This window comes from Parasteatoda tepidariorum, chromosome 3 (genome assembly GCF_982258835.1).
Source record: "Parasteatoda tepidariorum strain Cologne lab strain chromosome 3, Ptep-v5.0, whole genome shotgun sequence".
Lineage (NCBI taxonomy): Eukaryota > Metazoa > Arthropoda > Arachnida > Araneae > Theridiidae > Parasteatoda > Parasteatoda tepidariorum.
In genome coordinates, this window is record NC_141757.1 from 13229436 (window position 1) to 13248672 (window position 19237).

General features: G+C 31.2%; 1 protein-coding gene across 2 annotated transcripts in view; it reads right to left on the reverse strand.

Moving 5' to 3' along the window:
* Window positions 1–1794: 1794 nt before the first annotated feature.
* The window catches only part of LOC107440188 (uncharacterized), a 48453-nt gene continuing 31010 nt past the window's right edge, over window positions 1795–19237 (reverse strand). Inside the window, exons 4-8 of one of the 2 annotated variants that reach the window (XR_015432426.1) lie at window positions 18358–18435; window positions 15564–15653; window positions 9990–10103; window positions 3009–5878; window positions 1795–2916 (exon numbers count right to left, since the gene is read on the reverse strand). Coding sequence is in view for 1 of the 2 variants with exons in the window: in XM_016053041.5 (XP_015908527.1) it covers window positions 5783–5878; window positions 9990–10103; window positions 15564–15653; window positions 18358–18435 (378 nt within the window). In the remaining variant the exon portion in view is untranslated. Of the gene's footprint in view, window positions 5879–9989; window positions 10104–15563; window positions 15654–18357; window positions 18436–19237 lie in introns of both variants that reach the window. The other variant, XM_016053041.5, reaches the window with a different exon arrangement.

The window sequence follows — 19237 nt, forward strand, 5'->3', positions numbered from 1 at the left end:
TTGCATGAAATATGTGACAAATACAAAAGATTACCTTAACTGAAAGTTAATTTTACTTAAAAGTATACTCTTAGAAAACTGAATAATTTCTTTGGTGATAGCTGTTTTCAAAGTTGAATTCGAAGATTTTAATTAAACATTTGAGCTATAATTTTAATTGAAGATCTGTGCTGGATGATTGCACAAGTTTGAATCGTAATCGTGACTGCTAAAAACAAGAACTCATCGTCAATAAAAATTTCCGAAGCGATGAAGAGTTTCAGGTTTAATTTAAATTCTGTGCTAATACAAACTATAAGGGAGCAAGCAAAAATTATCTACGAAGTTAATCGTGATTAAAAACCTGTAGAAAATTAATGGGCTGCAGAAAGAGGAAAAATTCTTTCATATTTTCTTAAGAATTTATTTTAGGAGGATTCTTCAGTGGAGCTAGTTTTTAATTAATTTTATTTTATTATGCAAACTTTAATTTACAGTAATTTTTTTCTAATCAATTACTGTTAAGTAGAAATAAATGATCGCATGTGTCTCTGTTAATATATGTATTACTGACATTTTAGAAAATGCCTGGCTTTTTTTAGGCCGAGTAGGAAAGATGACAATTATTAGATACTTTGCTCAATCATTCCATAGGAATGCTTTGACTTTCTATACTCAAATGATCTCTGTACTAAGTATGGAATATGAGAATTATTATTTGCTTTGATTAGTCAATGTGTATAGAATACCTACATGTTTCTTTTATTAGTCTTTCTGCAGAATGCCTAGGCAAGGTATGAAATATAAATAATTTCATACTTTACCAGTTTGTTATTAATTGTTCGATGAAATGCCTATGCTATTACCTTCTGATCTGTTAAGCCTATTTCAAATTTTTCGTAATATTCTCTCTGACCTTAGTGTATGTTTGATGATTAACAAACTAATTTTATTTTTAAAATGAGTGTAAATATGCATCCTAAATTAATGATTCTTACTTTACATTGCATCGTAAAAATTAACATTTAATATCTTTTTGCTTCTGATCTGTTAAGCCTAGTTTGGATTCTAAATATTCTCTCTGGACTTCAGTGCATGTTTGATGATTAACGAACTAATTTTATTTTCAAAATGAGTGTAAATTAATGATTCTAACTCATTTTACTTTTAAAATGCGTGTAATTAATGATCCTAACTTTACATTGCATCGTAAAAATTAACATTTAATATCTGTTTGCTTCTGATCTGTTAAGCCTAGTTCGAATTCTTCTTAATATTTTCTCTGACCTTAGTGTATGTTTGATGATTAATGAACTATTTCTAAATTTGTGTTCTCTAAATGTATGTATTTCTAAAATGAGTGTAAATATGCATCCTAAATTAATGATTCATACTTTACATTGCATCGTAAAAATTAACATTTAATATCGATTTGCTTCTGATCTGTTAAGCCTAGTTCGAATTCGTCTTAATATTCTCTCTGACCTTGGTGTATGTTTGATGATTAACGAACTAATTTTATTTTTAAAATGAGTGTAAATATGCATCCCAAACTAATTCTTACTTTACATTGCATCGTAAAAATTAATTTACTGCGTATCATATTTCCGCAATTATAAATTTTAGTGCTACCGAATACAAAAAATGTTGGCATCTACTTGATACCCAGAGGAGTCCAAAAACACATTCTTGGTGATTCACTACAGAAAAAACTTGTTCCTTAGTGTACTGACACTATTCCATTTTTGGTGTGAAGTACACTAAAATATTTTCAGTGTACATTTATGTAAAAATATGCAATAAATGGAACAACAATTTATTCAACAGAACTTTATTATTCAAATCGAAAAAACGACGAAGAAATATTTCAAGAGCTCAACACAGAGAGCTTTTAAAGAGAACATAACAAACAAGACTTGAACTTCTATCTGAAGTTTTGTCATGCGCGCTATGAACAATACACACAACAATCATTCATATTTTGTTTTTAAATTTTCAAATTAATCGACAATGCCGTTGGTGCAGATTATACAATTCTTGGGATCTATTGCAGTAAACAACAGCTAAATCTAGTAATGTTCATACGTTATACATGCTTTGAGAATCTAGAGTCTGAATCGCCTTTCAGAAATCAACCAAGTCATCTAAGCAAGTTTTGTTACAAATATACACTTTTCACCATGATAAAAGCTTCTTTCTCACAATTTAACAAGTCGCGCAACTAATTGGTGAAATATAAACAGGTCACTGCGACGAAAGTAAACATTGAAGAAACACTGCAATTTTTTTTTAATTGATTAATCAATAACTGATATTTGTATTCAATTTAATGCTTATTTTTTTCTCTTTTGTATAGTGCGTTAAAATAAACTCCAACGGCCAAAGAATAGGAATTCTAAGAGAAACCGCTGACTGCATTGTCAGTAAATCAAATAAAAGAAAATTATTCTTGATAAAATGCTCCAAAATCAATAATGAAAGTTCTCATGCCAGTAAGTTAAAAAAAAACATTACACCTGATAAAATACTTAAGTTTATTAATGAAAATTCTCATGTTGGTAAAGCATATAAAAAAAATTTCACCTGATAAGATGCTCAAAATCATTAATAAAAATTCTTACGTTGGTAAATCAAATGAAAGAAAATTACATCTCATGAAATTCTTAAAGTCATTAATGAAAGTTCTCATTTCAGCAAAAAAAAAAAAAAAAAAATCCCTGATAAAGTACTTAAAATCATTAATGAAAAATTTCGCGTTGGTAAATCAAATGAAATAAAATTTGCATCTGATAAAATACTCAAAATCATGAAATCAAATGCCCATGTTGGTAAATCAAATGTAAGAAAAATTACACCTGATAAAATGCTCAAAATCATTAATAAAAATTTTCATGCTAGCAAATCAAACAAAAATAAAAGAAGAAAAGAAAATTACACCTGATTAAATGCTCAAAATCATTAATAAAAATTCTCATGTCAGTAAATCAAAAAATAATTATGAATAAAAGAAGAAGTAAAGAAAATTACACCTGATTAAATACTCAAAATCATTAATGAAAATTCTCATGTTGGTAAATCAAATGATAGAAAATTACACCTGATAAAATGCTCAAAATCAATAATAAAAATACCCCAGAATCAAATAAACAGTTTTTTATTTAATGAATTCAAACAACTAGGGTCACAAAATTAAGTACTAAACCTTATATTAAGTACTGAACCTTATATTAAGTACTAAACCTAACGAAATTTAATGAAACGAATATATAAAATCGAAATAAACGAATTTGTTTTTCAAAAATTGCAGCGTTTTGTCAATTTTGTTTCAGTTTTGTCAATAACACCAAAAAAATTTTTTTGCATCATTTTCCTTTCATTACCAAAAAAGTACATGTCACTAATAACAAAACTACAATAATTTATATACATTAAAAAAAAGCACGATTGCAAGCGAAATGTTTAAATTCTGGCAAATTCTCCAAATTTTAAATTGGTATCCATTATATATATTTGATTCTATTATATTTTAGTAGTTTAATACATAATTTGTCTAAAAAAAGTCAAATTTGCAAACATAATTTATTTACTTTTCAATTATTATCTTGTTTGTCTTCTCCTTAAAATTCCAGAAGATCTATAAAAAAAAAACTGCGCTTGACAGCATGTTGTTACGCAATTGATTTTTATTTTATTTTGATTTAGACAAAGGAAAATTTTAAAATTGAAAATTATATAATTTATTTGTTTAATACAATGCAACAAAGTTTTTGTTCTCAATCTTTCTTTAAACCATGTTACTTTTCCAATTTTAGGCCTTTCTTTTATATCACAATCTTTTACTTTTTGCGAGCTTGCTTACCTTGATTAGCTTTACAGTTAATGTTTTTCTCTTTTAGCATTATCACTTCCATTTATGAAGCAGAAAAAAAATTGGATATAAGGCTAGAGTTCATTGATTACTTTATTGTGATATTTTCTTTAGCAGTAATTACTACGGCTGTTGTATCTTAAAGAGTTTTTCTGGAAACGTTTTTTTTTAAGTAGTAGCAAAATGTATACGTTAATACTTTTATCTTAAACACATTTTTTTATTTTTAGCAAAATTGATCTTTTATTTAACTAAGCAGACAATATTTTCGACCACCACTACATTTTAATAACTTATATGAATAAAACTCCTAACATGTTTTTATAGTTACAAGCAGTAAAACAATTCCTGCTTGCAATTGTAATAACTTTAAAACCTTTGCAATGCAGGTGAAGAAACGGGAATAAATAATTTTCTTATTTGCGAATAATAATGATCTTATTTCGAATGTATTCTTATTTCAATATTTATGGCTAATATGTGTTTCACATATTAGCCATTAATAATACGAAATAGTTTTTTCTGATAATGCAACCATACAACAACAAAAAAAGCGCAACCATACATATCAACTTGAAAGTCTTAGCTAAATTATACTTAAAATACTTAAAATTATGCTAATTTGCTTAATTTAGCTTATCAATCAAAATTTTTTAACATTTATTTTAACTTAAAAATATAGTATTTAAAAAGTTCAAAGCCTTGGTCAACAGGCCTTTAATATATTTTTTAAATTGTTTCTATATAGTGGTGGTCAAGACAAATAAAATTTATCAAATTAAAAATAAAACAGTAAAGTATAATTTTTCCTACTTCCTTATGTGTTTGAGAAAAATCTCCCGCCAAAAGTGAGAGATGTTGGCGAGAAGAATTAAACAGTTGAACTTCATTGACTTGTTAAAGTTTCTGCTATCAAAAACTGACTTTGAAAAAGTAAAAAGAAACATAGAAGTTAAATAAAATGAACGGAATATACTTAAGCACATTTTACTCATCAAAATATAATTTAAAAATTTAAAGAACAATTTATGAAAAATGAGATACTTAGATGCAAAAATTAGCAAATTTTTTGGAAAGTATAAAATTTTCACCTATTTTCAGAAGCATTTTAATTCATTACACAGAACTGTCGATTTGTTTTAGTCATTGAGCTAATATTTTTCAGTGGTAGATATATTAATGTTTATATAGGTTTGGAAAATAATTGCTGCTACAAAAAAATATTTCAATCGTACGTCATAAAGATTGCAGGTAAGATAAAAAAAAATACTGGTTGCAAGATAATTTCAATTTCAATAGTATCTGCGACTATTACTATTAATAACATATATTAACTTAAGCGCGTTTTTACAAGAAATAAATATGTAATTTATATAAAAAGAGGTGATAATGAGGGATAATTATTTCTAATTTTTTACTATATTACCTGCATAAATAGTAGCTCTGCTATAGGTTAGGGAATTATGCATCTAAATATGAGCAAAGTGACTTAATTTTTAATAAATCTTTTTATTTCTATAATTATTTTAACAACCACTTTTAAAAATATTCCTCAATGACTGCACAAGTTGCCAGCTTTGATGACGAAAAAAATGTTTCCGGTTCAGAGGGTTAATAACCTAAAACACTTTCTTAAAAAGAGAAAGGACAGGCATAAATTGCAATACAAAAATTCATTTTTCTTTTTTAGAAATGTAGAAAAGAAGAATATTCCATAGGAAAGCATTTTTGGTCAATCATCTTTTAAAAAGAATAAATAAGTGAGCGAGCTTCTTCCTCAAAGGGGGAAGTATGCAGTTAAGTATTAATACTGCTGAAACATTACATCAAATATCTCGGCGCCTTTTTTGCTGTGGTCAAAGAAATCAAAATTAAAAGCTCGAGCCTATATTGGAGTAATTATGATCAGAAATGTCGAAAATTAAGGCGGTTTCATCAACAACTACTGCATTTGTAAGATTCTTGTGGCTTCTCCTGAGTCAGGTGTGCTTTGTCCCACTGCATCCTTTCTATCTCGTCAAATTTACTCGCCTGAAAAATAAAAAACTCCATTAACACTCGGTTTACGGGATGCGTCATTTTGACGCATTTCGAATTTTATAAGTAAAATTACAAAACTCGTTTGCATTTTTATTTTATCTCTTGTAATGAGTTTTATCCATTAAATGAGGTAAATATACAGGGTGTTTATAAAGTCCCGAACCCATTTTGATGTTTAATAACTCATAAAATAATAAAGATAGATCAAAATTAATAACATAAATGGTTAGATAGACTCAGAAAGTTTCATGGCCCTTGTCAATGAACTTCCACGTGTGCCCCCTTCGTCGCACGGAGAATATCAAGTCGATAGTCAATTTCACGCCAGGTAGCGGCAAGCATGTCGGCATCCACAGAGGCTATTGCGGTTGTAATTCTAGCTTTGGGGTATCATCGGGGGTACCTCATTGGGGTATCATCGTTCGTAGTTCTTTGAATGACCATTTTCCAGAAAAATGGATTGGGCGAGTAGGTCCAATTCCTTGGCCACCCAGATCACCTGATATAAGGCCGCTGGACTTTTTTCCTTGGGTATATTTATAAAGGACAATGTTGACAGGAGGATCGTGTCGAACATTGATGACCTTACAACCGCAATAGCCTCTGTGGATGCCGACATGCTTGCCGCTACCTGGCGTGAAATTGACTATCGACTTGATATTCTCCGTGCGACGAAGGGGGCACACGTGGAAGTTCATTGACAAGGGCCATGAAACTTTCTGAGTCTATCTAACCATTTATGTTATTAATTTTGATCTATCTTTATTATTTTATGAGTTTTTAAACATCAAAATGGGTCCGTCAAAACACCCTGTATATTGAAGTCTATTTCCTTCAAAAACGTTGAAATATTGAAATCCTCTTTGTGGTATACCTATCTCTACGGATATGCGTCAGTTTGATGCGATCGTAATTTAGACAAAATTTTGAGTAAACACGCAAACATCACATCATTAATCAGGGGTCTGTCCAGACATTTTGTAAAAGGTCCTGTTTTTATAAAATTGAGAAAAAAACTACTCATAATTCGTGAATATAAAATAAGCGTTAAGTCGCATTCCTGCCAGGGTCCTGCTTTTGTGAATTTGTGCAAATAGGGTCCTGCTATTGCAAAAAACCTTCTCAAGGAGCTTTTAAATCGTAAATAGATAACAAGATTCTGCTCAACAATTGCTGCTACTAAATTAGCGATGCAACATACAAATAGTTGGAATTTAGACTATATTGCTCAACAGAGAATATTCATTTCGGACAAATGATGAAAACAAAATCACTCGCATTTTTAATAATTTCAATTGACTTATTTTAAATAACATAACTTAGTTATGTATCACTTTTAATGTGTTACGCATTAAGTAAATTTAAACAATTCTTAAATTTATAATATTTTACTTAAAAAATTGCGAGAAATAAATATAAATTGATCAATTATTCATTTACGAAAAAAAATTATCATTTAATATCAATAAGAATGAAGACATGATGTTTGTAAATATAGAAATATTTAGAATACTACAATTGGAATTTAAACTTAGGGAAACTTGGAAAACTTAGTTCGTTTCGAACCGTCTTTCTTTTTTTCTCCCCCGGGAAGGGTTTATTCGAGAGACAAAACAATAATGAAGATAAACAAATTTGTGGAGGGTCCGATCAAAAGATAAATTATTTTGGAAAGGGTCCGATTAAAAGATAAATTATTTTGGGAAGGGTCCGTTTTTATGAAAAAATATTTTGTGAAGTGTCCGTTAACGAACCCAAATTTCTTCTAAACAGACCCCTGAATATCAATGCTGAAATTCGTAGCCTCCCTAGCAGCAAAATAACTTGGGCCCACATTGGGCCAATATTCACGAATCTTGGCTCAATAATTGTTGAAAGGGACGTTATTTTTCCGATATTGGTCTTATATAGAATTTTCCGATTTACCCGATATTATACAGCCACTTTACAGCCAATATCGGTCCTATATAGAATCGTCAAATTCATCCTATATCTTATATCCATTATTTAACCAATGTAGGTCCTATATTGGCCAATGTAGGCCCTATAAAGGTCATTTCAGGACCAATATTAAAAAATCTAGACATCCCAATATTGGTCCCTCAGTGCATGTTCTTATAGGACTGATATCGAGCCAATTTCGGGCCCAACAGAAGCCAAGGTAAAAGTTTTTGCTAGGACTTTTAAATTTAAACACAACCCAGTAGACAACAGAACTTCTGGATCTACCATTCACTCAAGCTAGCCTTTGTTTAGTAATGTTACATGGAACCTACCCATATTTGCGTTACAGGGACATTAAAACCTCGGAACCTACAACTGATAGGGTGCTTTAATGTTGGCACAGTGATCAATGCGAGCCGGGAACGGAATTTGTATCGACAAAACATCGCTGGAATTTGAACTTGGGTTACCTCATTGGGAGAGGTGAACTATCGCGTCTCTAGAACAACTCTTGAAATAAAAAAGTTGCAATTATTAGTTAAAGAATTAGCTATTAATTCTGAAGACTGTAGGTAGGGGAGGTTGAATTATCGCTGAACCATAAATAAATCAAGCGATACTTAATTGTGGTAATAAGTACTTAATGTACTAATATAAGTACCTATAATATAGGTATTTGGGTTATTTACAGCCTTCCTAAATGGAATGTTACCAAATTCTCTCATATTAGGCAATAAATTTTCTTTTAAACTATACCCTGTTGCAAATTAAGAAAAAACCTTTATTTCTATGGAGAGAGCCTGTTTGCATCAAGTGCACGCCAAATGGATGCCAAGCTCCCAGCGCGAACGAATATCAACATCGCCAATTCTTGAAAAGACGTTGCACTGCCTTCTTTTTGCTCGCTTTCTAAAATCGTGTGAAATGAGGAAAATAAAAAATTTTAATTTTCTGCTGTATGTAATTTTTATTTAAAAATTATTTTGACTACAACTAAATATAAATAAATATAAGAACAAGTTACAGAAACGAAAATTATTGTAAGCCACTTCATTTGTGAGAAGTTAATTTAATCTAGAATTGTTTATCAGTAAGTCTTTCACTATCGCTTGTAAGAATTAAAGTTGGTATTAGTGCAAAACGTGTCATAGATTAAGGTTTCCATTGTGATTCATAGATAAAGGTTTACATTGTCGATATCTACTATCCCACATTGGTGACCCGGACGAGATGTGAACACGTCTATCTTGACGGAAAATTCACACTTCGAATATGAACACGCCTATATTGACAGAAACGCCAACTTCGGTCTGACCACGCCTACTTCTATGGATGGTTCACATTAAACAGTTGACTTGTGACTGCGACATTATCCACCTCCTCGCGCTGATGCTACTCAGTCTCGATCACACACAACGTCGGCCTTTAAATACTCGACTGCTAACGACAACACAGGAGTGATCACGACCGTGAACTTAATACAGCTCTCACGATCAGCATTTAAAAGCACGGGGACTTTAAAACAGCTCTCCCGGTTCTTCAAAAAACAGCAATGAACAACTAGTGGTATCAGTTCATCGAATTCTATCACAACTATAATTCTGGTGGGGGAGTGCTGTAGTGTGTCTACAACAACAAAATGACCCTTCCAATTCACTAGTATATAAGGCATGTTAACTCGATTCCTAAGTTGGGGGTACCTTTACATAGATGAAGGTCGACATTGTCGATATCTACTGTCCCCACATGTTAATTGGTTGGCGTCGTATCCTCTTTTGAATCATATCTCATGGTGTGCTTGAATAGTCTTTGCTATCTCTATGGCATTAAATGAGTATAAATCTTCTTCTGTAGGGTATAAGAGGTGTAGGCCTGCAGCGCAGTTAAAAACATGATATGGCGTGAGTTCAACATTAAGACAGTTGCCACGGTTTTGATATTATCTAGTCCCGTCTGCAGAGATTTTAATGTTTTTATAATGTTTTGTTCTTAGTCTGACGAGAGTGGTGGCTGTCTTCCTGTCGATGTCAAGATTAGTAATTTTATCCCCACACGTTAATCTAGAACATTGCCATTGAGTTTACGGATAAATACCCGTTATAAGAAGAGAATAACCATATATTTTAGTGGGAGAACCTTAAAAAAATAAAATTCTTACCCGTCTCTCTCTCTGTTCCCTAATCATGCGAGCAACTGTTAAAAATATTTCATCAATATTCACATCCTCCTTACAACTGCACTCGAAGAACGGTACATCACAACTCTCAGCAATCTTTATAAAAATAAAAGTATAAATTAATAAAATCGTGCGTCTAAAGTAATAATTAAACTTTATAATTTAATTATTTATGAAAAGATTAGAGAATTATAATGAATTGAAACGATAAATAATATTAAATAGATCTAAAATGAACATAAATGATTGAAAAATTAACTAACAAGGGAAACTAGGGAAGTGTGACTCGCCAATTTTGAAATAAACTAGTGGGATGTATGCCTTATGAGGAATAATTTTAGGGGGCAACATTCGTTTCGGCCAATAGAAGGTCCTATGAGAGATAAAAAATAATTCAATATATAGAAAAATCAGTATTTTATTACTTCAATGCAGACTATTAGTTATTGTAATTGTCTCATACTCTAATTAATTTGTAATTAATTGGATAATTAATTACTTTCACGTACTATATAATGCATATTTATTGTTAAAATTGATTTTGAAAATTTTATGTATCTGCAGTTTTTCAGAAAAACCTGTTAGGTTAATTTAAAAAAAAAAAAAAATTGACATCAAATTTTCTTTTTTTTTTTTTTCAAAAAACTTTCCAAATTAATTGGAGTATGTAATTGCAAATCAATTAATTAATTAATAATTTCTGATTAATTAATTAATTAGAAAATTAACTAATTATCCAATTAATTACAAATTAATTGGATTATGAGACAATTACAATAACTAATAGTCTGCATTGAAGTAATAAAATACCGATTTTTCCATATATTGAATTATTCTTTATCTCTCACAAGACCTTCTATGGGCCGAAACGAATGTTGCCCCCTAAAATTATTCCTCATAAGGCATACATCCCACTAGTTTATTTCAAAATTGGCGAGTCACACTTCCCTAGTTTCCCTTGTAAGTGACATAAAATTCAAAATTTGAGATTTTAATATATTTTGCATCTTTATATGGTAAGCTACATATTGCAAGAATTTAATATTTTTTCAAAAATAATTTTTGTTTTATCAGTTTTTGACATTCTATTTTAGCTTTCATAGCATTAGCAATCTAAGGTAAATAGTAGTCAAACAACTTTTCTCGGAATAAACCGTGAAGCGCTTTCGTTGTTTTTTTCGAATACACAGTAGAATTCAGGAGGAAAACTTTTTTTTTCTTCAAATTTTTGCAGACTTAACATTGTAATAGCATTGATTTATAATAATGATAATATCTAATTTATTTCTACAAATTAAATATTTGTTTAATAATAACATTATTTGTTTGTCAAGTTACAACTAAGCCGTTGCGTTTTTTTAAAAAATGGTAACACTAAATTGAACACACAATTTTGTTTAAAAAACAAACAAACTACAAAATGGCAACCTTGCTCGATGGGGCCTATTTAAGCGTCCACCCGCTAGATAAATATCATTTAGGGATAAATAAACAATATTAAGCAAAAATGCGAATCAATTAAGTAGTGTAATAAACAGTAGGAATAAATTTTTAAGTCAGTATTATTAAGAATACTTCACATGATTAAGTAAATAATGATTCTTTATCAACAATATATTATTTTTGTTAACGGTACGCACTGAACTTATCGGAAAGGTGCCAGAAGTGTTGCTCATCTTGTTTTGCCTGGTGATCACCTTGAGAACAGAGTCACGAAGACGAGCAACATTACCCACGCCACAGATTTATATTTTATTTTATAACAGCAGACCCAATGTTTGGGGTTTACGACTACCAATGTTCAACTTCTTAGTCTTGTAATTTTGAACAAAATCCAGAAGACAAGGGAACTCCTGGATCGAGTATTGAGAGAAATTTGCCTTCGTGGAGAACTTTTTCGATGGAGCTAACCTGCATTTGCGTCAAATGGAGAGGTAGACCACGAGAACCTCCCACGGTTAGCCTGGCGGCAAGAGGATTCCAACTCATGATCCGTCTACCACAGAGGATATTTCATGTCAGCACTGGCAAGCCGTATGCGGAATTCGTATCGATTGGGATTCGAACCCGGTTCGCTCTCATTGGAAGGCAAACGCTCTATCCCCTGAGCCATCGCAGATTTATAGGGTGGGTCACACTTACACGCAACAGAGGACAACACACAGAGAGAAACATCCATGTCCTGAGCGAGATTTGAACCAGGAGTCATGCACGCTAACCGCTAGGCCAAAATATGCCGATGAGAAGCACTATTTGGGAATGCGATGAAAAAAGAAGCCTTAAGTTTAAAGTAGAAGAACAAATAACACAATACAGAGACGATGCATCTAGCATGACGGCGGGATTCGAGATCGCTGCCTCCGTGTTAAACACAGCGTTTGGCGGGCAATACCGCTCGTCCAAAGAAACCCAATTTATAAAAGAATCTTTTGTGTTGCTGTAAAAGGGGGAGCGTACTTTTAAGGACAAACTTAACTTTCAGTTAGAGCCGTGATGGCTCAAGGGACAGAACGTTCACCTTTCAATGAGGTGAACCGGGTTCGAATCCCACCAATGGCTTGTCGATACGAATCCGCATCTTGCTTGCCCCGACCACAGTGCTGACGTGAAATATCCTCAGTGGTAGGCGGATCACGAGTTAGAGTCCCTTTGCCGTCAGGCTTTAATTCTCGTGGTCTTCCTCGCCATGTAAAGCAAAAGTGGGTTAGTTCCACCAAACAGCTTCCATGAAGGCAAAATTTCTCCCCAATACTTGATCCAGGAGTTCCCTTGTCTTCTGGATTGGGTTCAAAATTACAAGGCTACTGAATTGAGCATTAGAAGTCATAAACCCAAAAATTGGGTCGTCTATTCAACAACGGTTATTAAAAAAAAAAAAAATTTAGTTAGACCTAATACATCAAATTTTTTTTAAAAATTATTACTCCTGATTGGATAAAAATATATTTTCAATATATTTTTTTATGTATTTTTATAATTAATTTTCATTTTTAATATATTTTTATATTATTTTAAATAATATATAAATGATCTAATGCCATTAAAGATAGCAAATTGATATTGTGATGATGCTATCACAATACCCCCAGTTTTCAAACTTTTGGTATTCGCCTAAATTTTTAATATTACTTTTGTGACTGAGGCTTTGCACTTAGTTTTTTTTAACTGTGACCGTGAATTTTCCTAACCCAGTTGCCCGGATAAACGCTCACATTCGATTTGTGTTGTCACTACGAACGAGGTCAGCTCTATCTTCAAAATTTGATTCGCCTTCTCTGCATGCTCTGTCGTTGTCTCAAAAAATTAATATATATATATTTCAGCTCACCTCGTTTGTGCAGCAACACAAATCAAATATGAGCGTTATCTGGGCAACTAGCATAGAAAGGCTCACTGTCACAGTTTTAAAAAAAACTAGGTGCAAGGCACAGTCGCAAAAGTGATAAAATAAATTTAGGCAAATGCCAAAAGGTAGAAAGCTGAGGGTATTGTGATAGTATCATCACAGATATCTTATTCCATTCTCTTTTGCCATTAAAAATAGCAATCATTGATATCTTATTCAGAAAAAAATTCCATGCATCAAAGTAAAATATTGTCATACATCAAGTTTCAACAATTGGTAGAAGAAAAGAACTTTTCACATCATTAAGAGGGGAAAATAAATTAAAAAAAATCTCATAACTATGCAGTTTAATTTCCTAAAACTTGTATGGACAATGCATAAAATAAAACATTAAGTGTTTTAAAATATGAATACACGATTGTTAAAAAAAAGCAAATAAAATCGTGAAAAAAATAAGTGCTTTCAAAAGCAATACAACCTAGCATGCACGCAAAGCAAACATTATCTAACATTAATACGAGAAATGACTAATATCATTAATATTTCCAATATTAGTGTCATTAGATTCGTTCTTAATGATAGCATTGAATAATTACGTAAATTATTTCCGAAAATAACTATCGCTGCTACTAATAGTTGACCTTTTGAAAGTAATTGGTTAATAAAACCGCCTTATTAATGAGTGTATATGATTGCTAAATCCCTGTCATTTTTGAATTTACAATGATTAGCATATTAGAAGATTTTGCAAGTATCACAAAATATGCGTTCAATATTTAATTAATAGTCGATTCAACAGGGTGCGTAGCCAGATTTTTCAACAAAAAATAAGCACCTTTTAAGTACTCAAAAATGTTTTTAATCACTTTCCAAAAAAAAAAAGTCATAATTAGGATCTGTGAGGTAATAAAAATAATTTTTCTCCCATCGTTTTAAAGTTCTGAATTTATAAACATAAAATCAATAAAACTTAGAAAAAGTTTCAAAAACTACATAATCATGATAAAATAACTAGTTTCTGATAAATGTATTGCAGAGAAAATTGTGAAAATCATGGATTATTTTTTGTAATTTAGAACAACAATCGATACGGCAAAGAAAAAAATATCTGTATTCGATTATTTGCGTGTGTGTGTGTTTTTTTTAGAGCTGTTTATCTCACAATCTAATCCTTGCTTCCTCATATTACTAAACGAAGAAAATTTGACGTTTTGGTCTATTATGTATTTATTATTTTTGTATAATAAGCTACACATTTCAAAAAGAAATTTTCAAATTAATGTCTAGATATTGAATAAGAATTTTATAATTATTATTGCATCATTTTTCTGAAATTCCATTTGGGGATAACACTAATAAGGATGAAAAAATAGTTGTCAAGTCGCTGTTCTCAAAGTCTACCAGAAAGAATTTGGACGTTTTTTTATCTTCCCAATTGCATGGCAGTATAGTGCTATCATATGGTATGCAGTCATCAAAAAAGTGTTAACGCTGTTTTTCGAAGCCCTGTCGCCAAGGAAAATAAAAAAAAAGTCTTAGTTTGAGTGCCTTACACTTGAAGCAATGCGATAATTCTTAAATATATGTATAATCTTGCCGTGAAGAATTATCTGGTTTTTAGAACAGACAAATAACTTAAATATTTTAAGAGTTATTTTTCAAACATTTTTAAATATCGCCAATTTGGCGACATTTTTCCACCTGGATGAAAATTATCAAAATTACTGGCTTATTATCAGTTTTCGCACATTTTCGAGGTAATGCAGCATTAGAGTAAGTTTTTAAATTTCAAAAAATTCGATCACTAACTCATTTTATTTTGAGAAAACTGGGGCTTGTCTCCATAGTGACATTTTTCGCCATTTTTATTATAAGCATAGACAGCACTGTCTTTAGATAGGCTAAACTCGACTTAACAGTCATGGGCAATAATTTCAAACTCACAGCTGTTATAAATATAGCATATTATTCATAAAAATGTATCATTTCATCTGACGACGGGGACTTCGAAAAACAGCCTTAAGAACAAAAAAAGTATCGGAAAAATGAAATTTAAAAATTTCAACCTCAACCTGAGGAATTCTCAACCAATTTAAGAACAAATAATGATTTAGGTATAAGTGACAGTGCAAAATTAATAAAATTATTAATTTAAAGAAATATTTTGTACAATCCAGAGTATTGAAGATAAAAAATATTTGGTGACAAACCTTTCTTCCTTGTTCTTGCTGAACCACTCTTAAGTTAGAGTTGTCACATTTGTTGCCTACAAGAATTTTAACAACGTCTTGGGAGGCATTCTGTCAACAAAAGCAAAAAACATTAATTGTAGATAAATGTAATGAAATTCTAATAATTGTTGTTATAGTTTTTCTTTGATCGTTTAATACAAGAAAGCACAAACAAGGTTGCGTCTGTTCGGCAGTGTGCTCTTGTTTTATTTGCAACTATAAAAAATTAAAGAACAAATTAATTACGCTAATAAAGCTTCTACTGAGTCGTCAACAAAGTTAACACCGTTTAGTTAAATTTCAACGTTCCGTGGTAGTGTGCGTAGCCAAGTCTTTCAACAAAGCTAAGCACCTTTTAAGTACTCTAAGCACTATATACATTAAAAAAATGCAAAATAACTTTCAAAAACTTTACATGTTCATGATAAAATAACTAGTTTCTGACAAAGAACGCTTTTTCTGGATTATATTGGCCATTATAAAATGATCAAGAGATTTTTCGGTTCGATATCAGAGGGTGTAAAATGAAACCTGAAATTGAGAATATCTTGCAAAATGCAACAGAGATGCACATGAAAGTGCAATAATCTCACCATATCCAACTCAATTCACGCACATTCGGACTCGCAAGTATTTCATCAAACATGTAAAATGATTGGCTCTTTCATAAGCTATAAATGGATTGTGGTTGAAAAGAACAATGTGAAAAGCAGGATTTTGCATAATATGTGGCGAAATGGACATGGTCTCATTTTCGAAAAGGGAAAATTAAGCACTTTTTAAAAACATCTAATGAAAAAAAGCACATTTAACGGTTTTTAAAAAACTAAAATAAAAAACAAGCACCTTTAAGCACTTTTTGAAAATGCTATGTACCATGCGTGCGCCTTAAATGTTTTCGATCGTTTGAAAGAGGATGTTTTGTTCTGTAGAAATAGTTCTTTTGTATTTTGTTCCGAGTTAATTAACGTTAATTTTCAGAGCATTAAAATAAATTGGATAAAAATCATTTTCGCCATCTACTTTTTGCTTTTAATCAGGACTAGGCGCAAAAGCTACTCGTCACATTTGTGTTGTGAAACGAGAGAGTGCTATTGCTGGAAGAACCGTTCATGATTAACTCGCCAAATTTAAAAATAATTATTGTTACCCCAAGGACTGTTCTGACCGTGCTTTTACAAAATTAAAAAAAAATTGAGGGAACTTAGTTGCCAACCTAACACATCAACTCCATTAAGACTGTAATATTGTAGAGTTAAAATCGTTTCATTTTAGCTGAAAAATATTTCCAAATGGTGTTTTATTTACTCTAATAATAATTTAATATATAAGAATATATTATTTATTCCTTGGTTTAACCATATTCATTTTCCGCAACACAAAAATATTTTCCACTACCATTAGGAAGAATTTGTTTAAGTTATTGGCATACCTGAGGATATTGAAGATCTTAGGAAAATTTGCTTCTGTATTTTTCTGTATTTGTGAAATAATATTCATAATAAAATTATATTATTCGAGTTGTTACAGATATCCTTAAGTATGCATAAACCACTGCTCAATTCATAAGTATTAATCAATCTTCGCAAAATACTTTTTCAGTTTCATTCATCTGTAAATCGTGTCTGGTTAAATGCAACAGACACGCAAGAACTTCAGACGTAAGGTTACGCCCCCGCGTCTGATTCAGACGTCGATAATCATCATAACAACTCAAACATTAAAATATGTCCATGAAATTTTTTTTATTATTTAACATGTTGAATGCCACGCCAATTTTACATTGGCTTGCCTGTCTAGCCAAACGGTAAATAACTACCAACTAAATTCGCAAATATTAGACAGATTTTGATAGTTTTTTAAAAGGTTTAACATGACAAAAAGTGGTGAATTGTTTAGAAATAGTGCTGGATAAAAATCTACGAAATTGAATTCATTAAACCAAGAATCACAATTAATAAACTACCACTTGAAAATATTGATTCGCTGTCCGGAGCAGATTGGCATCTCTGTGTACATAAACAAAACTATTTTTGTGTGTTCTATATTGCATTCATTTCTTCAAACCATTTTAGTAACGATAATAATATTAAAAAAAATTAAATATTTACTCGAATTATGTGTTTTGAATAATCTTGGTTTTGTCGGTCACCGGTGACCCCCATGGCATTCAACGTCTTAAAAATAATGATTTCAACGTGTTTGAGCAAGATAAATAAGTTCGATAAAATCAATATCAATCACTGCTGAATATACTATCGATACATCACACTGATTTATGATACTAAATGCATGATTCAAATATTGTTAAAATATATTATTATTATTATATATAAAATATTATTATTATATATTATCAAAATATTATTTATTACATATAATATTATATATAATATTATAAATAAAATATTATTATATATTAGCAAAAATTAAGATTTCTGTAGAAAAAGAAAGTAATATTTTTAACTTTTCAAAATGAAAACCTTTCTGCAAGAGCTCTGCAACGTTCTGCGGCAATGTTGCCGTGTCGCTGCAATTTTGCCACAAGACTCACTAGTAATTCGACACATTTCAATAAGATTTTAATTTCATCCTCCTAATTGCTAATGAAAATAGTTTTTTTTTCCGACAAAAGTTCGAACAACTATACATATAAAAAAGGTAGTGACTACAGAATGAAAGTTAGTACATATTTATATCAACAACACTATGGTTTTTGTGTGATGATTCTGTTATAATTTATGATAAAATATCTTTGCACTCCATAATTTACCTCCTCGACATTTCGAAACCAATAGGAGAGATGATTGAAAGAGTCCATGTTTGTGACATCATACATAACAAGAATTCCCTAAAATCAAAAATAAACAAATATTAAAATAATTTTAATTACATCCATTACATTTAATTATGTCTTAGAATTATATTTGCAGTAAGGAGAGCAACACAGTAAGAAAAATTGAAATGTATTTTTTGATAGTTAATCCTTTTAAGATTATTGTACCAAAATATTAAATTTATTTTCGCAAAAATGTAAATTTCACAGAATAATATCTCGAGCACGCTCTGTGACATGAATGAACTTGTGAATTTGTATGAAGGTGTGCGCTCAGTTTATGAATGTATTTGCTCACTCCTATCAAAAGACTTTAGAGGCGTGGTAGATCAGGGGATAGAGTGCTCGCTTTCCAATGAGTTGACCCGGGTTCGATCACAGCGATAGCTGGTCGATTCGAATTCCGCACACGGCTCTCACCGACCACAGTGCTGACGTAAAATATCCTCAATGGTAGACATATCATGGGTTAGAGTTCCCTTGCAGTCAGGCTAACTGTGGGATGTTTTCGTGGTTTTCCTCTCCATGTAACGCAAATGCGGGTTAGTTCCATCAATAAGTCCTCCAGGAAGGCAAATTTCTCCCCATACTTGATCCAGGAGTTCCCTTGTCTTCTGGATTGGGTTCCAAAATACAAGGCTATGGAGTAGATCATTAGTAGCTGTAAACCCTACATTGGGTCGGCTGTTCAACGACGGTTATAATAGAACATCAAACAGTGGCGTATGCAGAATTTTTTCGAGGGGGGTGTTCATAATTTTCTGAAACTACTAAGAGAAATTCGAGTCTGTAATACAGCACTATTATTTCCTTAATT